General features: G+C 39.8%; 2 protein-coding genes across 3 annotated transcripts in view; both read right to left on the reverse strand.

Annotated features, from left to right (window-relative positions):
• Positions 1-24,068, reverse strand: part of Prkg1 (protein kinase cGMP-dependent 1) — a 1,176,530-nt gene that overhangs the window by 336,928 nt on the left and 815,534 nt on the right. The window lies entirely within an intron of this gene.
• LOC110285296 (ubiquitin-like protein 5) lies at positions 19,172-19,390 on the reverse strand. Its single transcript, XM_021151360.1, has one exon. The coding sequence runs from the start codon at positions 19,388-19,390 to the stop codon at positions 19,172-19,174; it is 219 nt and encodes a 72-aa protein (XP_021007019.1).

Genomic DNA, 24,068 nt, shown 5'->3' on the forward strand with positions numbered 1-24,068 from the left:
AACCCTATATGTGGAACAACAATATGAACTAACCAGTACCCTGGAGCTCTTGTCTCTAGCTGCATATGTATCAAAAGATGGACTAGTCAGCCATCACTGGAAAGAGAGGCCCTTTGGACTTGCAAACTTTATATGCCCCAGTACAGGGGAACGCCAATGCCAAAAAGGGGGAGTGGGTGGTTAGGGGATTGGGGGGGTGGGTATGGGGGACTTTTAGGATAGCATTGGAAATGTAAACAAGGAAAATACCTAATTAAAAAAATGGTTATGAGGAGTCTTTTCAACCTGAAGACTCTGGTAACAACAAAGAAATCTGAGACCAGAGAATGGAAAAACAACCCACACATATATTTAGAAAAAAGGATGAATATAAGGAATTATTACAATAACACATTTCAATAGACTATTCTCCAGCCCTATCTCCAACACTCCTCTGGCTCCCATAACAACCAACTCCCATCTCCCACATGTAGCATCCTCCAAACATACTGCTACTGTGATTTGGACAATACACAGGTGAAAGAGTAAGAAACCTACAGGGGAGAAGCTGGAAATAAGCTAGAGCAGACCTAGAGGGTGAGCTCAGGGCTGTTATTCAGGAAAATTTAGAGTCCTGATGTATGGTCAAGAAGGATCTAGCTGAGGTGTATTCTATTGGTGTCTCACCATAGGGAGGGAAAAACCTAGGTGAGAGAATAATCATTCTATAAGAGTTAATGATATTTTAAAGGACTAAAAGAGAAATAGAAATCTGTTATTATTCCTGCAACACTTATTTAAAAGAGCTACCATACCTTTAGCTCAGCATTTTCCACAATGGGTCATAGGTGTGCAATAAAAAGGCAAGTAATTCTAGCTCACCAAAATCCCATGATTTTAATCTCTAATGTAAAAATAAATAATCTGAATCAAGTAATCTCAAAAAGATGCTATGAAATAACCTATAAGAATACAAACATATTGCTTTAAAATTAAAGCACTATGTACTGTCACCAACTTATGTGTAAAAAGAAGGACAATCCTAAAACAACTCTCATAAAACCACCTCTAGCTACAACTATCCTGTTCACTGTCTCCAGAATTTGATGATGTAGTTTTCTTTCTCTTTTTTTGAAAAAGATTTATTTATTTTATTTATACGAGTACACTGTAGCTGTCTTCAGACACACCAGAAGAGGTCATCAGATCCCATTACAGATGGTTTTGAGCCACCGTGTGGTTGCTAGGAATTGAACTCAGGACCTCAGGAAGAAGAGTCAGTGCTCTTAACTACTGAGCCATTTCTCTAGTCCCCATGCAGTTTTCTCAGACAGGTAGATACAACTAGAATGAATGCAATATTTGAGGCTTTGTATCTAATTTTTTATTTGTGTGGGTGTGTAACATGTGTGAATGGGGGGGGGGGTTCATATAAGTGTGTGTGTGTGTGTGTGTGTGTACTAAAGTTGGTTATCTTTCTTCTTACTTTTGATACAGAGTGTCTAACTGAACCTGGAGATCACTAATTTGGCTGGACTAGGAGACCAGCAATTACAAGGGATCTTCCTTCCTGTCTCTTCCTTCTGTGTGCTGAGGTGATCTATATGTAACAGCAAACCTAGACAAGTCCTTATATCTTAAAGCCTTTATATCTCATCTCAGATAACTTCAGGATTGATTTCTATGATTCGACACAGGAGACAGGGCCTCATGCGGCACAGGCTTGCTTCAAACTCAGTAATAAAGCAAGAACAATCTGGGACTACAGATCCTCTTGCCTCCAATTCCCACGTGCTGGGATTATAGGCATTATAGGCATGTACTACAATAAATGACTTTTAATACTTATTTTTTAACAACTATCTAGATGATTTTAATATGGAGTAGACTTGTCTTATCAATCAACGATTTTCATTTCATAAGTGGTAATGTGAAATAATAGCTAAAATCACAAGGCTAATCCTGCTTATTTCCTGAGGTGCTGCAAAGATGCTCATCCTACATCATGTCCTAGAATGCTTTGAATCCTCACAAGTTACAGAGACTTCTACAAAAAGAAAAGGAAATGGTCCTGACACTCTTCCCTGGCTAGGCAAGCATTCGCCCAGGCAGCATACACGTGGGTCGAACCTATTAGCATATTTGCATTCTTCCAATGATATACAAATTCATTAGCAGAACTCATTACTGTCTAATGACTAATTACAGAAAGTTTAGGATCAGACACAAGCTTATTCTGAATCCCAGAACCTCCACTTCCTATAGCTACAGGCAAGTTATTAAAGCCAAGTCGCTTTCTTCATTGAAAAATTAGAACAACAAAAACCTAGCCTATGGAGTTGCTGTCATTACTAATAAATACAAGGCACTTAGTGATGGGGATGCCATAGGGTAAGCACTCAATTACAGGGACATATAATTTAGCTTGTATAACACTACACTTAACATAGAGCGTGTCATATCACAGGTACTTAAAACATGCAAATTAAAGCGATAGCCATGAAAGCAAATGCAACGAAGGAGTCACGGTTTGACCCAGGGTCACACGAAGAACTGTACATTGTGCGCACCTTACAAGAGCACCTACATCCCTGGCTTCTCACAGGGCAATGAGATTTTTGTCTTACGTGAGACGCTTGTGGCCCACTCCATCCTGTCAGGGGGATGTCCCGATCAGCTTATAGAATGAAACATCTCTTCAGTTTCAGAATGCATGCCTCATGCCCTGCCATTTTTTCTATGCAGTATTCTGCTTGCTGTTGATTTGGAGCCTCAAGCACCATTCACTGAGGCAGCTTTAATCAATAAATTCAGAACAGGAAGGTATTGCTACCGATTGACTCAGTTAGTACTATTTATTTATTTATTTATATTTATTTATTTATATTTATTTATTTATTTATTTATTTATTTATTTATTTTAAGACAGTGTAGCCATGGCTAGCCTGCCACTTACTATGTAGGCCAACCTGGTCCTGAGCTCATGGCAGTCTTCTTTAGCCTTCTGAGTACCAGATTTATGTGCAACACCGAGCCTGATTCATCAGAATCTTATGCCGGGCTGTTACAACTACTTTAAAGCCCTCTGATAGCGTGCTGTCCCAAGCGGAGATCAGGATGCTCCAGTGCAGCTGTCTAATAACTACCAGGAGGTAAGGCACTTAGTGCACAGTTCAGCAAACCAACTAAGAAGTGCTTAATAGCATCCAATCCTGTGACTTATCCAGAAAAGCCGCACAGTCCCAGATCTTTGCTATGAAATCGCAGTTTTCTATGCCCACATCAAAGTGAAATAGCAGGGGATTTGATGACATTTAAACAAATGGCATCTGATTGCTGCTACAGAAAAGGAGCACTTGATTTTAAAAAATGTTTTAAAAGTATACTGGTGGTCATAAGCCTAGATGAACCTGTACCAGTTCTCTACCTAATCTTTGAGAACCTAAGAGGTGGCTCCTGTCCCCTCCAACCCCAGCCAGAAAAATTTGCTCTGCATCACTGACTACCACTTGGTACAGTCGGTGCTTGGCTGCAGCATACACTGAAGGATAGTTTTTTTAATTGTTATTATTTCTCACTCCAACCTGTAAAATGCCAGAATCCTCAATTCTTATGGCCAGGAAACAGCTAGAAATGATATTGTCTGGAGTCTACACTTCGTCATCTAAAACAGCATTGTCTCCCCAGAACCTAAAGCATGTTTTTTTTACTTCTGTTGGTCTTTGGACCCTAGGTCTAACTCTTATTCCCAGTGCTGCATGCTTGTCCAGCACTTCCCATGCTAAGGAACACCTGTTTAATATATATACCTTTGGATGGAGCCACCTGTACACTGGCCCTAGACTGCCTCCTGATCCTTAATTTAAGGTGGTTTTAGAAAACCACACTATGAAAAGCACTCTTTGAAAAATATCAATGGATGAGACAGGCTGTATGAATACATGAGCATCTGATTTATAGAATTTGGACTTTTTCTTTACTGGGAGTCTTTAATTGAATGTCTTCATTGGTGGGGAAGTCACACTACAAAGGGCTAACTCCAGACTGAAATGACTATTTTTCAAATACACTGAGTTAAGTAGCTCATTTCCTAAGATATATTGATTAATTCACGGAGGAACTAAAATTCCAGCCAATCCGGTTCGGAAATCCTGAGAAAAATTTTAAGGTAGCAGATAGATAGCAACAGTCTTTGTTCTTGGAATACATTTCAGCATGATATTTTATGGATTTCTCCAGACTTTTAGGATGAAGGTCAGCCAAAATGCCCTCTGAGAGAACATCTAGATGCCTGTTTTAGTTCTCTTGGGATGCCTTGTGTGTGGTTCTCCCATAACAATTACTGCATTAAAACAAAACAAAACAAAACAAAACCAATTATTGCATTGTCACTGGCTGTAATGTATGGGCTATGTCTTAGAGCAGCAAACGACTGTCACTGGCCCAGTGCTGAGTTTTATAAATCAACTTGCAGTGGATTAGACTCATGCTCACTGAATTATCTGTAGCTCTTTCCCTGATATACTGGCATGGCTGAGCAGATTTATCAGAGACAACGTGGCACACACATGTGAAATATTTGCTCTTTGGTTCTTTAAGGACAAACATTTTTCCCAGTCCATTATCATCCTGAAGTCAGGTAGACAATCGAGCCCTTTAGCTTAATGCCCAGCAAAATGGCAGGTGCTTAATAGTTGTTGCACAGATGTTTACATTTTAAAAATCAACCCAAGAAAATCTTATCTTAAGGTAAAGGATGTAATAAAATTTTGAGCAATGGAAAATTGAACTCAGAAAACATAAAGATTTTTATTGTTGTCGTTCATTTTTAAAAGTTCTTTTAAAGTTTACCATTAAAAAAAACTTGCAGGGGCTGAAGAGATGGCTCAGTGGTTAAGAACACTGAATGTTCTTCCAGAGGTCCTGAGTTCAAATCCCAGCAACTACATGGTGGCTCACAACCATCTGTAATGAGATCTGATGTCATCTTCTGGTGTGTCTGAAGACAGCTACAGTGTACTTATATATAATAAATAAATAAATAATTTTTAAAACTTGCAAATGAAAATATCACATACCAAAATTAATCACACACAAAGTCTATACAACTCAGTGAACTTGTATACACTAGCATAGGAATTGGGAGGGAAGCCCATCAAACTCACAGACGTCTTTCTCCAGTTTCCCTAGGGCAGGGATTGCAGATGCAAAGCACCATGGCAACGAAGAAAGATCTTCAATGATGTTAACCTATCTGTTGTGCATCTGCTTGGCCACAGAGATCCCAAATAATTTAATAAATAACACTGGGCTTGTATAGAAGTAAATAATCAACGTATAACATTGAGAAGTCATTCTGTGGAGACATTTGTAAACAGCTTTTTCTTTTGAATTACTAGGAATTAAATGTCATGAATGATAGTCAAGTACTCTAGCATCGAGCTATAGCCCCAGCTCTCTGTACTAATTTTTTAAGTTATCTTTTACTTTGTTTAGTGTGTGTGTGTGTGTGTGTGTGTGTGTGTGTGTGTGTGTGAAGGGTATGGATATGGATGTACACATGCTACCGCACACATGAAGGTCAGAGGACAATGTGCAGGAGGTCATTTTCCCCTTCCAACATCTGAGTCCCAGGGACTGAACACAAGCGAACAGGAATGGTCAAAGGTCCTGTCACACACTGCTCCATCTTCTAGTCCTTATTCATTCTTAATATTCTTAACATGACTCTATCTTCTCAAATGTCACTTGATTGTTTGAAATACAAAACTTCTCCTTTTACATTTACTATCATTTTTTTCAATTTGAGTTCATTATGTATATACAGCTTGAAATTAAAATCCCTTCTGTCCTGGTCCCCAAGAGGCTTGGAGCACCACTGTGCATCTTTGCCTCTGGCTCTGAGAAATAATTTTTCAGCATGTTTGTTAATAACTCTCTTTTCCTAGAATAAAAAAAAAATTCCCTTTACTTTATTTCATCGGATTAATATCAAATGCATTATCAATGAATTTTCATTTATGATTAAAATTTTTTTCAAAAGCATAAGAATACAGTAAATAAGTATTCAGGCTCAAAATACTAGATTGTTAAATTAAAGAACATTTTAAAAATTGTTTTTCTACTTACATTTAAAGGAGTCAATTAAATCATCCAATATTTGTCTTAGTTAACAAGTATGTTTAACTAATAGATATATTGAGATTAAATGGCATTACATGATGTAACTGTAAACCTCTTAACATAAGACCCTACTCAATGACACATTGTGACTACTTATCATATTTCTGTCCATGTTGTAAATAACTTTGTGTATATTGTACTTAAGCTATGCATTACCTGAAGGAAGCACTAATATGAATTTCCAGCGACCATACTACTTTATACAAAAGGAAACCATTATATACGTCTATTGTAGTCAATAAAATAATAGAATCTGAGCAGAAGAAGATAATTTCTTTTAGCAAATTATAGGTAAGTAAGGGGCCTAAGTACTATCAGCTATTACTAAATGCAATGAAAAGTAGATAGGTTAGTAAAAATAGTAATGTCAAGGGTCATAAAAACAATTATACTTCTTCAGTACATGTATAGCACATAATTCATAGTGACTTTAATAATAACAACCACCATTAATACCTGTTCAGAACTTACTATCACCCAAGTGTCCTGCTGCCTGCTACCTGCAGACCTTATTTCATTTAGACCTTAGGAAAGCTGATACTCTACATTAGTATAATATACTGTGAAGTAGGCCATTTGTAGATGAATAAACTCTGCGTGCTCCAACAGTGTCAGGTATTGGCTTTCTCATATTCTCAGGTATTGGAAGCATGGTCCACTTACTGAGCTTCTGATTGGAAGTTGACCCGCTGCTTGTATCTTCTGTGACTGAATGGCCTTTACTCTAGCAAGCTGACCAGAGACCAGTTACATTACATAAAGAGCACTAGAAATTTATTAAGCATAAATAACTTTTTGATTTTTTTAAAATATTTAAGGAGAACAAAGGCATATGTTCTATCAGTACTATCTATTTGCTGGATTCTGAAATGGTTTGGATTAAGTGCTGGAGTTGATGTTGTGAAGATTGGAGTTTGCAACTGAAATCCCAAGAGGTGAGCAACACTTGCAAAGATGGCTTTAATGAATGGATTTTTGGTTATGACTTCTTCTGTGAAAAACTTTGGCTATAAATGCATATAGAGAAATGGCACTCACACAACTTACTATATGTGTAAAGTTACTGCCTTTATGATCCTATGCTACATTTAGAGAACTGAAAAGAGAAAAAATATGTATTTTATTTTTACTGGTTTGCAGATGTCACAGAAAGAGCTAAGTGATCAAGAACAAAAAGTGTAATTGAATCTTGTGAAAGACAGAGTCATGCACCTGGTGTTGGGGGATACATGACTGGCTTCAGTTTGGGAAAAATTGGGGCAGGAAACACCTAAGGTAAGGAAGAAGAACAATAACAAAAAAAATCTGGCTGTAAATCAGACTATGAACCCTGCAGAATGGGGAATGGAAGTGTATGTTGCATATTAAATGTGGGGTCTGTGGATGAGCTGATAAGCTACAGAACGTGACACAGAAAACTCAATTGTAAAGTTCCACTGTAGTATCTGAATTGTTGCTGGAACATGGAATAGAAAACTGACTTAGTCAGATGTGGTACTGCAGAGGAGGCAAGAGCAGGTGGATCGCTGTGATTTTGAGGTCAGCCTGGTCTACATACAAGTTCCAATCCAGCCAGGGTTATATAGTGAGACTCTGTCTAACAAAAAGGGGGGCATATCTTACAAATTTGTATAAATTGTCTTTCCAGAGGTGGTGGTGGTGTGGGAACCATTCAGATGAAAGACGGCTGAGTAGACAAAGTGCTCGCTAGGCAAGCATGATACCAAGAGTTTGCATCTCCATCAGTCACATAAAAACGAGGTGTGACCATGTGGCTCTGTAGACCGCAGCACTTGAAGCAAAGCAGAGACAAGGAGGATTAGTGGGTCTACCTGGTCAGCAGCCTCACTGAAAAAAATGGGAGACAGTGAGCTCCGGGTTCAGCAAGAGATGCTGTCTCAAGGGACAAAAATGGAGAGCCACTGAGGAGAATACCTAATGTCCTCCTCGGACCAGTGCACGTGATGCATGGACGTGTGCACACACACACAGAGGTGTGCATGCCTACACATGTCACACACATACAGAATAGTGTGCTGAGTATGATAATACATGCATGAAAATCCAGTGCTCGGAACAAAAGGTGGGAAGGGTAAGAGTTCAGGAGTATTCTGGGTCAGAGTGTGAGACTTTGACTTAAGTAAAATAAATGCAAGGAAGGAACTTCATATGGTTCTAGAAAACAAATATATAATAAGGGAATTTAAGCTTTTGCTGGTAAAGCTGGATCTGCCATTATGTAGCTGAATGGGCAAGTGGTAATTTCCTTGGCTTCACTTGCCTCAAAAGTTTAAACTAACAACTAACTTCAGAGCTGTTATATAGCTGTTCTTTTTTCTTCAATGGTATTACTCCATTTGAAGTTACCATAGTAATATCAAAATTAATAAAAATTAAAAGACAAAATTTCACAGATGGCTTCCAAAGACCAAAAAAACAAATAAAATACTATTTTTTTTCTTTTCTTTTTTTTTTTTTTTTTTTTTTTTTGGTTTTTCGAGACAGGGTTTCTCTGTATAGCCCTGGCTGTCCTGGAACTCACTCTGTAGACCAGGCTGGCCTCGAACTCAGAAATCCGCCTGCCTCTGCCTCCCGAGTGCTGGGATTAAAGGCGTGTGCCACCAACGCCCGGCAAAATCCTATTTTATTTTCAATATCTGAAACAATGGGTTTCTTTGTGAGATTTAATCCCTTGCTCCCATTTTTCATCAGATCACCGTCCTCCCCCTCCTCCTGCTGCTGTTCACCCTCCTCCCCTAAACAGTCCAATACCTACCTCCTGCTGCTTTCAAGGTGTGTGTGTGTGTGTGTGTGTGTGTGTGTGTGTGTGTGTGTGTTTAAATCCAGGTTCCACATAAGAGACAGAACATAGAGAAATCAACCATCATTATTTCCAGTTCAAATGGGAAAAAATAAGTCATGGAGATGAAGTAAATGCAGCTAAGATTGCAAAATTCATCAGTAACAAAGCTGAAAGAGAGGAGAGAGTCTTCTCCCTCAGGCTCTGGTGATGGAGGAATGTGGTAAATACACCCTGACTTAAATGAGGAAATGAACTGGTGTTTCTCTGACGAATCAGAAATGATTTCAAATGGATTGTCACATCTCACAATGGGTGAAGACAAATTCCTCTCCTCTCACTTAGGCCTAAGCCGATGTCTTGCTTTAGCCAAAGAGATGAGATAAAGATCATGTGTCAGCATGGGCCTTGGCAAGGCCATGACTTCTCAGCTCATCTTTGGAAGCCAGGCACAGAGCTGTAAGGAAGCTTACAGAAGCATGCTGGTGACCAAGGGGAATGAGGAGAGACCCTGGAGGATGCGGCCCCATCTTGTGATCCCCAGTGTTCCTGAGCGAGGCTAGAGCATGTTGTAAGAATGTCGGCTGCTGGTCCCAGCCAACCCAGAGAATCATGGGAAGCAATAAACTAACTCTCCTCATGCACTTTTTGTGAGGGAAATTCGCAAACAGAAGCAATCTTCATGATCAGATATCTACATCTCTAAAACTGAACCTCTGTTCTACTTCATCTATGACTCATCCAAATGAAACCATCATAATAGCCTTGTTTCTGCCCAACACCTTCTTTCTTATTACTTACTTGAACAATATCTGGAAGTAGCAAAAGCTGCCCTCTGTTTTGAGAAATAAACCACTCGAGTTTCAGTAAAATTAAATTTCTTGAGAAACCTATTTCCAATTTAAAACAACTTTTCATTTATGAACTTTCTCAATGAGTGAGAAGCATAATTCTTTACCCGTATTATTTTCTGTGGTAGTACCGAGGCATTCTACCACCTGGAAGGTCAGACTGGCGAATAGTTGGCAGTTGGATTCAGTCCTAATCATACATAAAGCCTTATACAAACACATGAGGTTCTTTTCGAACTACTTCTACTTTCTCCACGGTTCCATTTTGGCACATGTTCCCTAAGACTACGGAAATGTCTCACAATATTCTCACAGAAAAAAAAATCTACATTTCATATGTTTTACATTTAAAATTACATCTAAAAAATTCTAGGTTTGTGTATGTGTGTGTTCATGGGTTCATGAATGTGCAAATGTGTATATATGCAGGTCAGAGGACTTCCATCAAAGGATTTCCCAGGCTGCAACTCACATTGTTAGGCTTGGCAGCAAGTGTCTTTACCCACCAAGCCATCTTGCTGGACCCAATGATTTTTAAAAGCAATAAGACAACTTTGATGTACAAAAATGTTAATTTAACAAGTGACTGTTCAAGTAACACAGCTTGATAGCACAGATAATCCTGGCCATTTCTTTCTGTAATATTGTCTTCCTTGATCCATGGGGAAATTATGATTACCACAATATTGTGATAAAATCCATGAGATTGGAATATAAAACGGTTTGATTTCCACAGATAGTGCTATTTATATTCATTTGTTATGGTTTTGAAAAAATAACAGACATATATCTGAAAGGATAGGGAGAAATAGGAAATATACTTTGCCATCTACGAACGTTATTTCTTAGTCTAACCAAATTGATACCCAAAATTAACACCGAAGACTGATGCTTTATGGAAGACACCTTAAGTCTTTAATCTCATTGTATCTCCCACTACACACACACACACACACACACACACACACATGCACACACACACATACACACACACAACACATGCATACATACATACATACTTACATACATACACAAAGATACAGAGACATACAAAAATATGTCTGTTACTGGCAGACCTCCAAGTAGCTCCCCCTAGTCCTCTGGTAGGAACTACTTTACCAGAAAAACATTCATCAAAAGTTAATGTGATATCAGAAAAACTCAAGTTAATATCAAAGCCCTGATTAAGAGATGGAAAGAAAAATCTCTAAATACCGCTTGCTGTCTATTAATAACATTCTGACTGTACCTAGCCTTCTATAGGACTTGCATGTCCCTAACCTTTAAGTTCACAATGGATGACTGACTTGAGAGAGCATGGAGAGAGAGTCATAGAGCACGTACAGAAACAGTCAGGGCTTGACTATTTCATCCACCCAGATGAGATCACAGACCCCGGGAGTCCAGAGCTGAATTCAACCAAGTGGTGCAGCAAACACAAGAAGCATCCAGATGAGCCTCACCAACAAACACACAGTCATGAGGAAAACAGCCCATCACAGCCTGTCAGGCTTCCAATGGCTCATTATGCCTCAGTACATAACTAAAGGGCTGTGTATGGTGTGCCTCTCCCTGTCCTTCACACTGATCCTTTCCTTCCAAGTTCTCAAATATACCATGGGGCACAGGAGTTTTCAATAGGCTGCCCCTTTGCCTAGAATACTTTCCCTGAAGCCCAGAACAGTATATGATTCCCCTTTCTGTGAATAACTTCTATTTATCTTTGTGTTCTCTAATTGTATCAGTCCCTATGTTAAGCCTGTAGCTTGATTTTTACATTTGAAGAATCTTTAATTTCTTATTATACCTATAAATTACATATGTTATAATTTTATGTGTGTCTCTTTCTAATCTAGAAATTCACTAAAAGCACCCAGTTCAACCTGAATTGAACTTCAACCCAGTTTTTGCTTGAATTGTAAACCAATACTTTGACAACAGTAGAGCCACAGAGGAAACTATATTAGTCTCAGAGGTTAATTCTCCTAATTTAACATTAGTATGGGATTTCATTCAAGATGTGTTTTGCTGTGTGTGCATGTGTGAGTGTGAGTGTGTGTGTGTGTGTGTGTGTGAGAGAGAGAGAGAGAGAGAGAGAGAGAGAGAGAGAGAGAGAGAGAGAGAGAGAGTAGAAATGCAGGCCTGGCAATTTCAATATAGCAGACAGTTATTGAAAGGAGGGTTCTCACAAGGTAAAACTCAGGCAATTCCAGTAGCCTTGGTGCCACTCACAAAGGTTTATAGCATCTACACCGGCCTTGCTGGCAAAATGCTGTCAAGTTTAATAAGAACTGAGCTCCGGCTTAACTACTGAATATAACGTTACTAAGTTACGTTGCTAAATCTTTCTGCAGCTCAGTTCTCATGTGGACAGTGGCTTAATAAATTTCCACACCATAAGAGAACTAGAAGAGCCAAGGGGCTTTGTAACACGTAACTACAATTTAAATGTATAACATCACACAAAATCTGTTTTACAAATCCAAATCTAACAAACATTGTGGTAGTTGTAAAAGGGCTGTTTCCTTATGGTGGAAAAAGATAAAGGCTGGGAAAATCCTTACAGAAGAAAAATGTCTTAAAAGTGTCCTATTGTAAGAATGTCAATTATTGTGTTTTATGTAAAGGATGTTCACTGATACTGTAGAGGTTATAACCTGGGATTCCTGATGCAGTGGCTATGATTCCTTTGCCATGGTGCCTCTGTATGGGATTCAAGCAGCATAGACTTGAAATGTCTCTCACAGAGTGATCTAAACTAAATTTCAGAACCCAGAGCCTCCAGGTCCACTGCTATCCAGAAGGAACATCAGTTGCTCTCAGAGACTTTCTGATAAGGCAACAGGAGATGTACGTTCTACAGTCAGTGCAGAAGACCAATAATCCGATTTTACACACAGGAACTCTGTTTCCTGCTGAGGGGAGTGCACTTATAGCAATGGACACTTAACTCCAATAGCTCAGTTGCTCTCAGTTTCACAATGAGAACGTTGTGAATTCCAGAAACTTGTACAGAGTCAGAGAAAGTGACTCATAAGAGTTTCTGTGTCTGTAGACAATTCTCTCCTTTTGGCCCCCGGCTGTCACGGCACTTTATATTTCTGCTTAGTACTTCTCACACTTAAACATATCCAAGTGTGATTCATGTCTATTTTCCATGAGATAAAAGATCCTTGAGGCTACTAACTTTTCTCACTCATCCCAGGGTGACTCAGATGGGACTCTTTTGAGTCAGCCCCCAACTCACCCCTTTCCATCCTCAATTACACATCCAATACAAACAACATAAAACTAGTCAAATAAAAGATTAATATATGTAAGCATTCAAGTTTCTGTTGTGTTCAAAAATCCCATGCAAAGGTGACTCATGCCCAGGTCAATTTTATATTTAGTGTGAAATATGTTGATGTTTTCATTCTATCCCCACCATTTTCTGTGTACAAGTCAACTGGGGTATTGGGGTAGTGTCTTAGATAGTATCACCTATCAACTTGACTCAGTCTACAGTCACCCAAGGGAGGAGGCTCAATTGAACTGTTGCTGAGAACATAATGTCTTGACTCATTATTGACATGAGACTGCCCAGCCAACTGTGGGTGGCACTATACCTAGGCAGGTAGTCCTGGAAGGTTTATTGTTGCTAGGATGAAACACCATGACCAAAAGCAAATTGGGAGGAAAGGGGTTATTAAACTTACACTTCTATATCACTGTTCATCATTTGAGGAAGTCAGGACAGGACCTCAAACAAGACAGAAACCTGGAGGTAAGAGCTGATGCAGTGGACATGGAGGGTGCTGCTTACTGGTTTGTTCCTCATGACTTACATAGCCTACTCTCTTACAGGAGCCAGGACCACCAGTCCACCCATAATGGGCTGATTTCTTGCACATCAATCACTAATTAAGAAATTGCCCTGCCCCACAGGCTTGCCTCCAGCCCAATCTTAGGAAGCTTTCTCCACTGAGGTTCCCTCCTCTAAGATGACTCTAACTTGTGACAAGCTGACAGAAAACTAGACAGGTCAGATGAAATGAACCCTTTCTTCTCCAACATTTCTGTTGGTCAGAATGTATTCTCACAGCAGCAGAAAAGCAAACTGGAACAGACAAAAATTACCAAAAATGTCCAGGACTCACTGAAGAGTTACAAATAGGTCAGTAATGCTGCCTTTATGTAGAGTAGCTGGATATACTGCCTGAAGGGTTTATTTCTTTAAAAAGTAACTGAGTGGGCTAGAGAGTAGCTTGGTGTCAGAGTGCTTGCTGGGCATGTACTAGGCCCTAGGCTTCATACCAAGTACCAAGAATGGAAAGAAAGGGGGGAGGAAGACAAAGAGACAGGCCGACAGAAAGATGCTTTCCATCCTTAAATAAGCAAGAGAAGTATGTTATTTGTTGTTAAATTGAAATTGGATGTGTCTGCATTCACTACAGGGCCTTTCTCCTAGACAAACTCATTGTGAGAGGTGGCGCCTTGGACAGAAGCTTATCTCACCAAATAGGTAGCACTAATCAGTTACCCCAAGGAAAAGTGGCAATGACTATGAGAAGAGCAAACCTTCATTAGAAACTGAACATTCCAGGAAGTAACAAAACGAGGTGGTTGGAAGCCCTAATAAAGAAGGGGCCTTGAATAACTACATCTCTCATCCAAAATAAAAAGAGATGACCACAGACCCCAAGGGTATAAGATCCTCATTTGTTATTTATTGCCACCAAAATTCATTCAGAATTGTTTGAGAAAGACAAGTTGGACACAAGTAATTTGCTCACACTGCCTTTGCCTGCATACCTTCTAAACCTATGAACTCCGATTACTATAGACAGGCCGCCTACATTCTAGAAGAACGCTTCTCTTTTGTTTGTTTGTGTCTTGTTTTGTCTGAGACAAGGTCTCATGCTGCTCAACGTTGGACTTCAGCTCCTGGCTTTGAATTGTTTATCGCCCTACCTCGACCTCCCAAGACCTGGAATTTTAGGCATGTGGTACTGTATCAGACTTGAGAGTTTCTTGTCTATTTCCAAGTGTTAAATGCTCTCTAAATAATGGAAAGATGGCTCCCTTCTGAAAATTCATATTATTATATCTTCAGTTACTGTGCTAAATTTGCCTAATTGTGACAGATGCTCACTTAAGGAAGTAAAATAATCTGCATGCTGACACCATGGGCTGGACTCTTAGTCAAAAGGAGTTATGTGTTTGTTTAAGATAGGGTCTCTTTGTATAGCTGAGGTTACCCTCAAACTTATGTAACTAAGGCTAGCCTCAAACTCATACTTCTCCAGCCTAAGCCTCTTAAACGGTGCTGCCACCAGGCCCAAAGAAAAATAATATATTTTAGGAAAGTTTAGCTTCAGTTTTTCCATGTTTACAAGTAGGAAGTTTTGTTGGTTTGTTTGAGAGAGGGCTTCGTGTACTGCATGCTAGCCTCAGCAACCCTACAGAGCCAAGTGTGACCTTGAACTCTTGAGTGCCCTGACTTGTCCTCCCAAGTGCCAGGATTGAGGGCATATGCCACTCTGCCCAGCAGGAAACTGTATTTCTTGAGGAGCACAGAAAAACAAAACAAAACAAACAAAACAAAACAAAACAAACAAACAAAAACTCCAGGAAGTAAATCTTCCTAGCCATTTTCTTGCAATTGGAGCAATCGTTCTGACATTTCTCTTCCAAATGCTATTATGTGTAATGGTCACAGGCGAGTGACTACAGCAACTGGGTGTCATATTAAAGTGTTGGAGTTGTTAAAAATCCATTTTTCATTTGGAAACACTTAGCTTTTTCTGAAAACCAAACTGATTTAAAAGATAAACTATAAAACCACACATAAAAGCTTGTAAAGACGGAGGTGACTTTGCACAATAATGGGACCTATTGCACTGAGGAATCATAGCACAGGAGGATGAGGTGTTCAAAGGTGCAGGTTGGTGGGACATGGGCAAATACTCACAACTCAGAAATAGTTAAACATTGTTTAGAAAGAACCACATTGGGTTGATGAAACTCTCATGATTTGGTATCCTTGATAGTCTGATAACCCCAGAGGGTGATGTATAAGGGTGTGTGCGTAAATTCACAGAAAAAGGAACACATGCAGGTCCACACACAGTTTCAGTTTTTGTTGTGTTGTCCCAGAAACAGAACCAAGAACAGAATTTGAGAGTGGTTCTATCTCAAGACCTGCTGGTGGAGAAAGAAAGACACCCTGCAGAACAGTAACTTATATGTTTCCATTTGAGGTCACTGGTGGTTGTTTCTGCTATGCTTTGGGGTGGGGTGGTCAATGTAAAGTCCACGTCACTCCACCTCCAGGCAAGGAGCTGGGTACTAACACTTAAGTCCCCGTCTGCCTGTGGCTTAAAGACTGGAAGAATGAAGAAATCTTTCCCAGCTTGCCACGCATGGGAGTTCTAAATAGTAAGAGAAAATGGGGAATGGGGACACTCTGATGTCTTAGGTTATTCAAGGTAAAATGGATATGAATGAAACAAAAGTAAGAATGGTTCGCCTGGGTCTCTGAAAGAGTGTGTGTGTGTGTGTCCACAAATAGAAAGGGAGCAGAAGAACAGAGAATTGTATGACATTTGACCATACAGTTAGATTTTAAAGACCATGACAGAAAGCACAGGCCTCACACCTGCAAGTGGATTAACAGCTGCCTCAGCCATCTGATCTGAGGCACAGGAAGGTCCATAGACCAAAGTGTTTTCCCTACTGACCTCCATCGCTGTGGCTAAAGTGCTCCCATTGACATTTGTCATATGCCACTGTGTCACACACTTTTAATGCAAATGTACTTATTAATGTGCTTAAATGTGCTGATGTATTCGAGAGGTGTTGATGTATTAATTTCTGGGAAATTGGCTTATTAATTAGTTCTTTTCATGAAAAGGGCCTCAGAAATGACATTTGAAAAGGAAAGTCGACCTTTTCTCCTATAAATGGAAAGCCAGACTATTCTAGATACCATGTTTTACAGATAAAAGTGAAGGAAAGAGGCAGTGGACTGGTGTGTGTGTGTCTGTGTGTGTCTGTGTCTGTCTGTGTGTGTCTGTGTCTGTCTGTATGTCTGAGTGTGTGAACTGAGATAGATTTTTAGAAAGGAATAAAGGTGGTGGAGAGGCAGCTATAAGATCTGGATGATGGCCCTTACCAATACCTAAATGTGTAGATAGAACACATACAGGTCCGCAGCACTTCACTGAACTGCTCAATGCAGTATCGTTCTTACGAAAGTAAAAGAAGCCAGTGTTGCTATAGTTACAACATAAGATGTATTTGCTGCTATGATCTCCTTATACAAATTGTTTCAAAACTTACTAATCTAAAATTATTTTTAAGTAAACATACTTATATCTTCCGGAAAGTCTAGATTCCATCTGGTAAGTTTGGGCAGGAATTTAACACAGGCAACTAGAGGCAGGAACTAAATCAGAGACCATAAGTGACCACTGCTCACTGACTTGCTTAAATTGGTTCTTTTTACAACCCAGGACAGCTGCCCTGGGTTAGCATCATAACAGTGGGCTGGGCCCTCTCAAATTGATCATCAACCAAGACAATGCCCCATAGGTTTGCCCATAGGCCAATCTGATGGGGATGTTGCCAACTGGCCCTTGAGACAACAACAGCGACAACAAACCAATTGGCCAAACAAAAGCAAAAACTAAGACTTTCTAAAAATGATATCTTTTAAATCATACTTCCTAAGTTAATTTATCTGGTCTATTAAGATTATCACAGAAAGTCTTGGGCCACTTTGAGCAACTTCAGAGATCCCCCTGCTCATGAGCATCCTAGAACAATGTATTCCAACTGATACTTAGTATCCTAGAAGACAGAGATGACTTGAAAAGACAAAGATAATAGTATTTTATATTGTTTTCTTGTAATCAACCAAGCTCCCACAGAGTAGAAGTCTTAAGTGAAAGGGGAAAATGTTTATGATGGTAATTACCACTGTGAAGAAATTCTATTCATAAGGGCTAGTCTTTAGGAGAAGGAAATCTCTAAACTCTATGCCTGCCTTACCCTCAGAATCCATGATTCTGTGGATTTCTACTGTGCCTGGCACACAGTAGGAGTGAGAACTAATTATTTAACTATCTAATGCATTTTACACAACTCTTCCCATAGGAATGTGAATTAAGTATTGTTAAACTAATTTTGCAGTGGGGAGATTGATGTTCAAAGGAGCTGCATAATTATCTCAAAGACAAGCAGCTGGTGTATGCTGACAGAGGCTTGTGCGTACAAATACATGGTTTTTAGGGGAACGGCAAGGAACCCAGCTCTACTTCACTGCGTATGTTTCCTATGATTTAAGTGGCATTTATTTTTACCACAGTTTATGGTTTGCTAAAGCATCACATGCCTTGTCAAGAAGTGGGATAAAGTACCAGAAAAACCTTAGTTAGATGCTGGCTGAGGAATCTCAATGCTTTTTTGATGAATTTTACTGGCCACATTCAGGGGAGCCCACAATTGGTCTCAGTGACAAGGCCGGTTCCCAGATGATGCATTCATACAAACATCATTTCAGTTGCATGTGGTTTCAGTGCTGTCCACTCTGCAACTTTAAGGGTTACTTACACTCTCGTTCATCCGTCTATTTTCAAAACTACTGGCTTCCCATGTAATTTTAATGAAATAGAGCTGTCTGCTGAGGAATCCAAGAGGCAACAGTATTTCCCTGTCTCATAAACACTAGGATTGATGGAAGCAAGACTAAAACAAAAGTCTCCGCTGAGAAAACTGCAAGGTTGGTAATAATCTCTCTAAGGACACAACACAAGGTATCCCGGACCCAGATATTTTCGCATGCATTGGCCAAGGGCCTTTCCAACTTTTGTCTAGTAGCTGAAAGAGGAGTGGGGAAGGTATGTCTTATGATGTGGTAGAAGTATATTTAGTATTATATGATTAAAGATGAACTAATTTAACAGTTAGTTATGCAAAGAAACAAGAGGATAGGAAAACTATCAAATAATAATGCAAAACATGGAGAAATTTTCATCATAAAGATCCAATGACCTTTATTAATATTTTAAAGATAGATAGATTAAAAATAAATTTTATTTAATGTGAGCACTACTTACAAGTTTCAAGTAAGCAACTTCACTTTTAGAATAGAGATTGCTTGCAGATTTAACCACTGAAACAAATACAGAACCAACTCCTGCAACAGACCCTTTGTTAAATAAAAAATGAAACTACTAACACTATGATTTTTTTCTTTTTTTCTTTTTTTTTTATTCATGTGAACTATTAAACATGACCATCTATACCAGTGTCAAATGAGGATGGAAAAAGAAGGCAGGGCAGAGCGGGGCAAGAAAGAGGAAGGAATTGCCCTCTACTGGTAAGAAAGCTCCAGGTTCAGCCCATCGTAGATTTCATAGTCTCCCAGAGACACGTGGTCCTTAAGAATCGTGTACCACTTTTTAAGAACGATCTTATTCCAGAAGGTGCCAGTTTGAGCTGCTATCAGTTTCTTCAAGTTGCCAGTGTCGTCGCTGTTGCACTTAACTCGAACTTTCTTTCCTAGATGGTTGTTGCAAACCACCTCAATCATTGTGGCTGGAGTTCCAATGTCCTCAAACTTATCGATGACACAAAACTTGCAGCTCGAATGATGAACCCTGACTGGATTTCGGGATTGAACTTTTAGTATGCAAAGACTGAGGGACTTTCAAACTCTCTCTACAGGTGCAGCGACTGAGACCTAAAACCTTACGCCCCTCTTTTGGTTAGATTCATTTGCTAGGACAGTTCATGAACCTGGTGAGTGACATCTTCTTCTGCTTCTTCAGGAGCAAATCACAGCTTCCAGAGGGCAAGTCTTGCAGTGTGTAGTCCAAATAACCCAACAAAGGTCGGCTGTGCACGGGAAGTCCAAGAATCCAGTAGTTTCTCAGTCCCACGAGGCTGGTTGTTTTCATTGGACTTCTGTAGAAGGAGGTTCCAACAGATGTGCTGGCAAGTCGATGCAAACAGTGGAAGAAGAGTGGGTCTTCCTTCTTCCAATGTCCTTATGTAGGCCTCTAGCAGAAGGTGTGGCCCAGATTAAAGGTATGGCCAAGATTAAAGGTATATACAGCTAGACCCGGGACTTGCTTTGCCATAGGCTGACCTTGAATTCAGAGTCCTGGAATTAAAGGCCTGTACTACCTTGCCTGGGCCTAAGTTTCTCATGGCCACTACACCTCAAGATCTCCCTGCCAAGATCCAGGTCAGAAATTTATATCTTCCCGCCTGAAGATCTGGATCACAGGTGAGTCCTCCCATTCTGCATTGTTGTTTATTCCAGATAGAGTCAAGTTGACAACCAGAAATACCCATTGCAATGAGGGAAATCAGAAACGTATAGACTGAAACCCAACAGAGGACACCCAGAACAACAAACATTACATGATCAGTGTGTCTGTGCTAGAGGGTGTGGCAGGTATTGGCAGGTGGGGGTCTCAAAAATGCACAGGTAGGTGAAGCCTGAATTCTCTGCCTGGGGGAGAGCATTTGCTCTGAATCCCAACCCACTTAGCCAACACTCCAGTAGCAGCTCAACTCCCCAGGGGTTCTGACTCATCCAGGATCACAGGATCACAGGATCACAGGAGGTGCTTGGCTGATTTTTTTTCTCTTAATTCTACAAATGCACTGTGGATATTCTGGAATATTCTATAAGTATTCTGTCAAAGTTTCTAACAGAGAGAGAAACTCAAGCAAAAAAAAAAAAAGTAATAATGCTGAATAAGCTGTCAAAAGTCAGAGCATCTAGTAAGTAGAATTGAGACTGGAATCCAGCCATCTGACTCACAACTTAGACTGAGCTCTGTATAAGCTTCCCTTTAGGATGTTAGGGAACATTCCCTACTTCTCCATGAAGAGTGCCACTCTTACAGAACACAGCGTGCTGAGAGGAGGCAGGAGTGAAATAAGACACACAGAGAGCATAAGAGCCAAAATACACTTGTTATGTAATTTACATGTCGTGCCACAAAACAGAAATGTATGTCTCCTATATAAAACAGAAGAAAACATCTGTTAAAGGTACTAACATACAAAGCTTTACCTTGCTTCCTGTCTATCTCTGCTCCATGGTCCTCTCAGCAGTTTTATTTGCTACTTACTGCTCCATCACATCAAGGGATCTCAGTCTTATGAGCTCCTGAACTATAATGAGCACGTGGAAATCTCCACCTCTGCCAGAGGTTAGGCCTACACATTGTGTCTTCCAGGTAGAAGCAGAGAGGTCAGGTGTCCTCTAGTCCCATGTAGGAAATGTATAACATTGAAACTCGCCCACAGGATAAACTTCTTTTTGAGTCTCCTACTAACATGTCATGGCACTACCAGGTTAGGACTTGAATGGCAGCCATATTGCCTTACCATAGAGTCTACATGCCTGGTACCTAGACTATGTCTATGAACACTGGACACTGGTGGTGACTTGGTGGTGACAAGGTCTTACAACATCCAATGATATGGCAAACCTAGAATCAGTCTTGGATATGAATAGGGTCACACATTCAGTTTCAATGTTATAATAAACATTATAAAAAATAAAATGTGAAATTACTAATTATTTCAGGATGATGATCGCAGAACATTAAACTTGGAACATGAAGCTCTTCTGGGCACTGAGTTATGTGTGATTGCATTGGTAATATGCCCACATATCACCATGTTCTGAGACACAAGGAAGGCAAGATACAGTGGACTGAAGAAGTCTGACAGCTCAATTCAAGAGCTATGAAATGAAGAGGCAGAAATTAGAGGTTTTAACTTTTTTAAGTTGAAAAGATGCTTCAATTAGACAGAAATTAGAGACCAGAAGATGAGTACTCCATAAAGAAGAATAAATAGAAGACATGCTGTGAGGAGAATGCTCAGAGGAATGTGGAGAAGGTGAAAGAGTAGCAGAGGAGAAATAGTATAGAGGAGACAAGAGTATAGGATGCTATAGGATGCCAAAAACTGTCCCATGAGAATTTACCTCTGAAAACACAATTGGGGCAGGGGGACAAGATCTCTTCAGAAAAGGATCATTATGAGACATTTGAGTGTGAAGAGGGCACAGGTGAGCACTGCCAACAGTGTCAATTAGCTCACACATGGCACAGGATTTGCAGTGTAACATCTCATTCCCTACTTGGGCCAACACTGATATTTCCAAAAGCCTCAAAAGATGTAGAGTTAGAGTACATGTGGGTAACCCGTCATCGTCCTGGCACAGTTGCCTTTCCCAACACTGGTGTATTGACTTTTTTTTAAGGTAGCTGACGTGGGGGAGGGGAAGTAGGATGAAGAAAAGTAAAACAGCAATAACCTTAGCTATGGAGAAATAAACTTTCACAGTTCTTTGTCTCGTGTCAGAAAGTTGAAAAAGCAACATACTTTTCCTTTAATTCCTTCCTTCTGAAAATGCTTTATACGACACCTAGGTTGTTTTTCTAGAGCAATCAAGAATATTTAACATCATAACCCTACTAGCACAGTGCACTCTGTAGCATGCTGGTTTGCGGTCCATATGAATGATGCTTACATGGAATTCATAAGATTACAAATCTCGATTAAAGATAGGGAAGTTTTTCCTTTCGCCCTTCATTATTGAGTCAGACTAAATAAATTGCACATTATTTTGCTGTTTGTTTCATGTAGATTCTGTTCTGTACTGTGTCTTATTACATAGGTCCTGGTGAATAAATGATAAGTCAGGTGAGCTAATGAAGAGATCTGAGTCAAAATTCTCTCCTTATCATTTCTTCCTGAGCACGTTTGCCATTTTTCTTATAGACAATTATTTATGATGCTGGTTGTTTTCTAGCTACAAGGCGATCGTAAATTAATACAGCTCCCATTTTAAAAGACAAGCAGTTATACAGAATGGGAAAAATAAGTAACAAAAACCAGTCCTGTGACAGGCAATGGATTTCAAGTTGAGCTGACTCAAAGCACACCACACTCGTGGCCCACCTGCAGTAGTGAGCTTACTGCAAACTACATTGCCTCGAAGAATGGCAATCAGTGAAAGAATGTCTCTGAAGAAATACAAATAACTGCGGAGAGAGCCAACACAGGTGGCCCACAACATGGGAAATGCAGAAAATATTCCTGAAGACACAGACTGGGAGAAGCAGCAGTCTTTCTAATCATGTAAAGTGACAAGCATAGATGCTATCAATCTTCACGTGCAAAGGAGGAAGTAGATTAAGGAAGACGCGATCACAACGTGTCAATAGTAGAATGAAATTCTTATGCAAATGCTGAATATTCATAGACAGTCAGATTGCAAGAGGTAGATTAAAGCATTTGAAGACAATTGGTCCATAAAAAGAAAAAAAGACCCAATAAAATTATAAATATAAATAGGGCGATGAAATTATTCATTGGAAAAACAAACATGAGAAAATGCCCTGAGCTCATTTAAATTAGAAAACAGGTTTGTCCGATGTTCTAGTTTCACTCACCAAACAAACTCCCTCCTTCCATGCACTCCTTATAATGTAGAATTTATTTTATGTATGACACACTCAGTACAAGTCTCACCTTAGGGGGCTTGTGCTATGAGCCTAATCAGTATTAGCACAGGGCTCTGGACTCTTCAGATCATCAAGGAAGATTATATTTTTTTATGCAGGGTGGTTATGCAGATTGATGCAAGTGTGATAAATCTCGGTCATGATAACCAGAATTTCTTGAATGTGCATCTCTTATATTTGGCTGGCACAAACAGGACTCTATAAGCAAAGTATAGCAGTGGGCAGAATACTCTGAGGTTGTAAAGATCTGTCCCTTAGGAAGGTAATAAAAGAAGTACAGGGGAGGAAATGCCTCTCTGAACACCAGGCCAGATGTTTTCATCGTCTACAGATGGAAAGAAACAAACCTGGACAGGCATAACGGAAGTGTTGTTGTCTATGTTTCCACTTACGTCTGTTTCTTCCTCCACTCAAGGCGCTTTCTTACAGGCCACTCTCTAGCAGACTTCTCTGTCCCCTTGGGCCCATTTGGAGTGACATTCTCCTGGTCCCATGATCTCTTGGGATCATAGTCTTCACTGTTGCTCTCTCACAGAATGATGGATTCTCTTGACTCTATCCAAATGCAAGACTTGCACAAGTCTTCCTCATCTGTTTGTTTGAAGACCTGTAAGTTTTCCTAACCCATGCTGACTGCCCTGAGGAGACATTTAATCCTCTTGTGGGACATTCTCTCCCTCTCTGAGTGTCACTTCCACGGTAGCTACGCAC

The sequence above is a fragment of the Mus caroli genome, chromosome 19 (assembly GCF_900094665.2).
Source record: "Mus caroli chromosome 19, CAROLI_EIJ_v1.1, whole genome shotgun sequence".
In the NCBI taxonomy this organism is placed as follows: Eukaryota; Metazoa; Chordata; class Mammalia; order Rodentia; family Muridae; genus Mus; species Mus caroli.

Bases quoted from the DNA above. Each gene is read 5' to 3' on its own strand.
- LOC110285296 (XM_021151360.1), bottom strand. From the start codon at position 19,390: ATGATTGAGGTGGTTTGCAACAACCATCTAGGAAAGAAAGTTCGAGTT.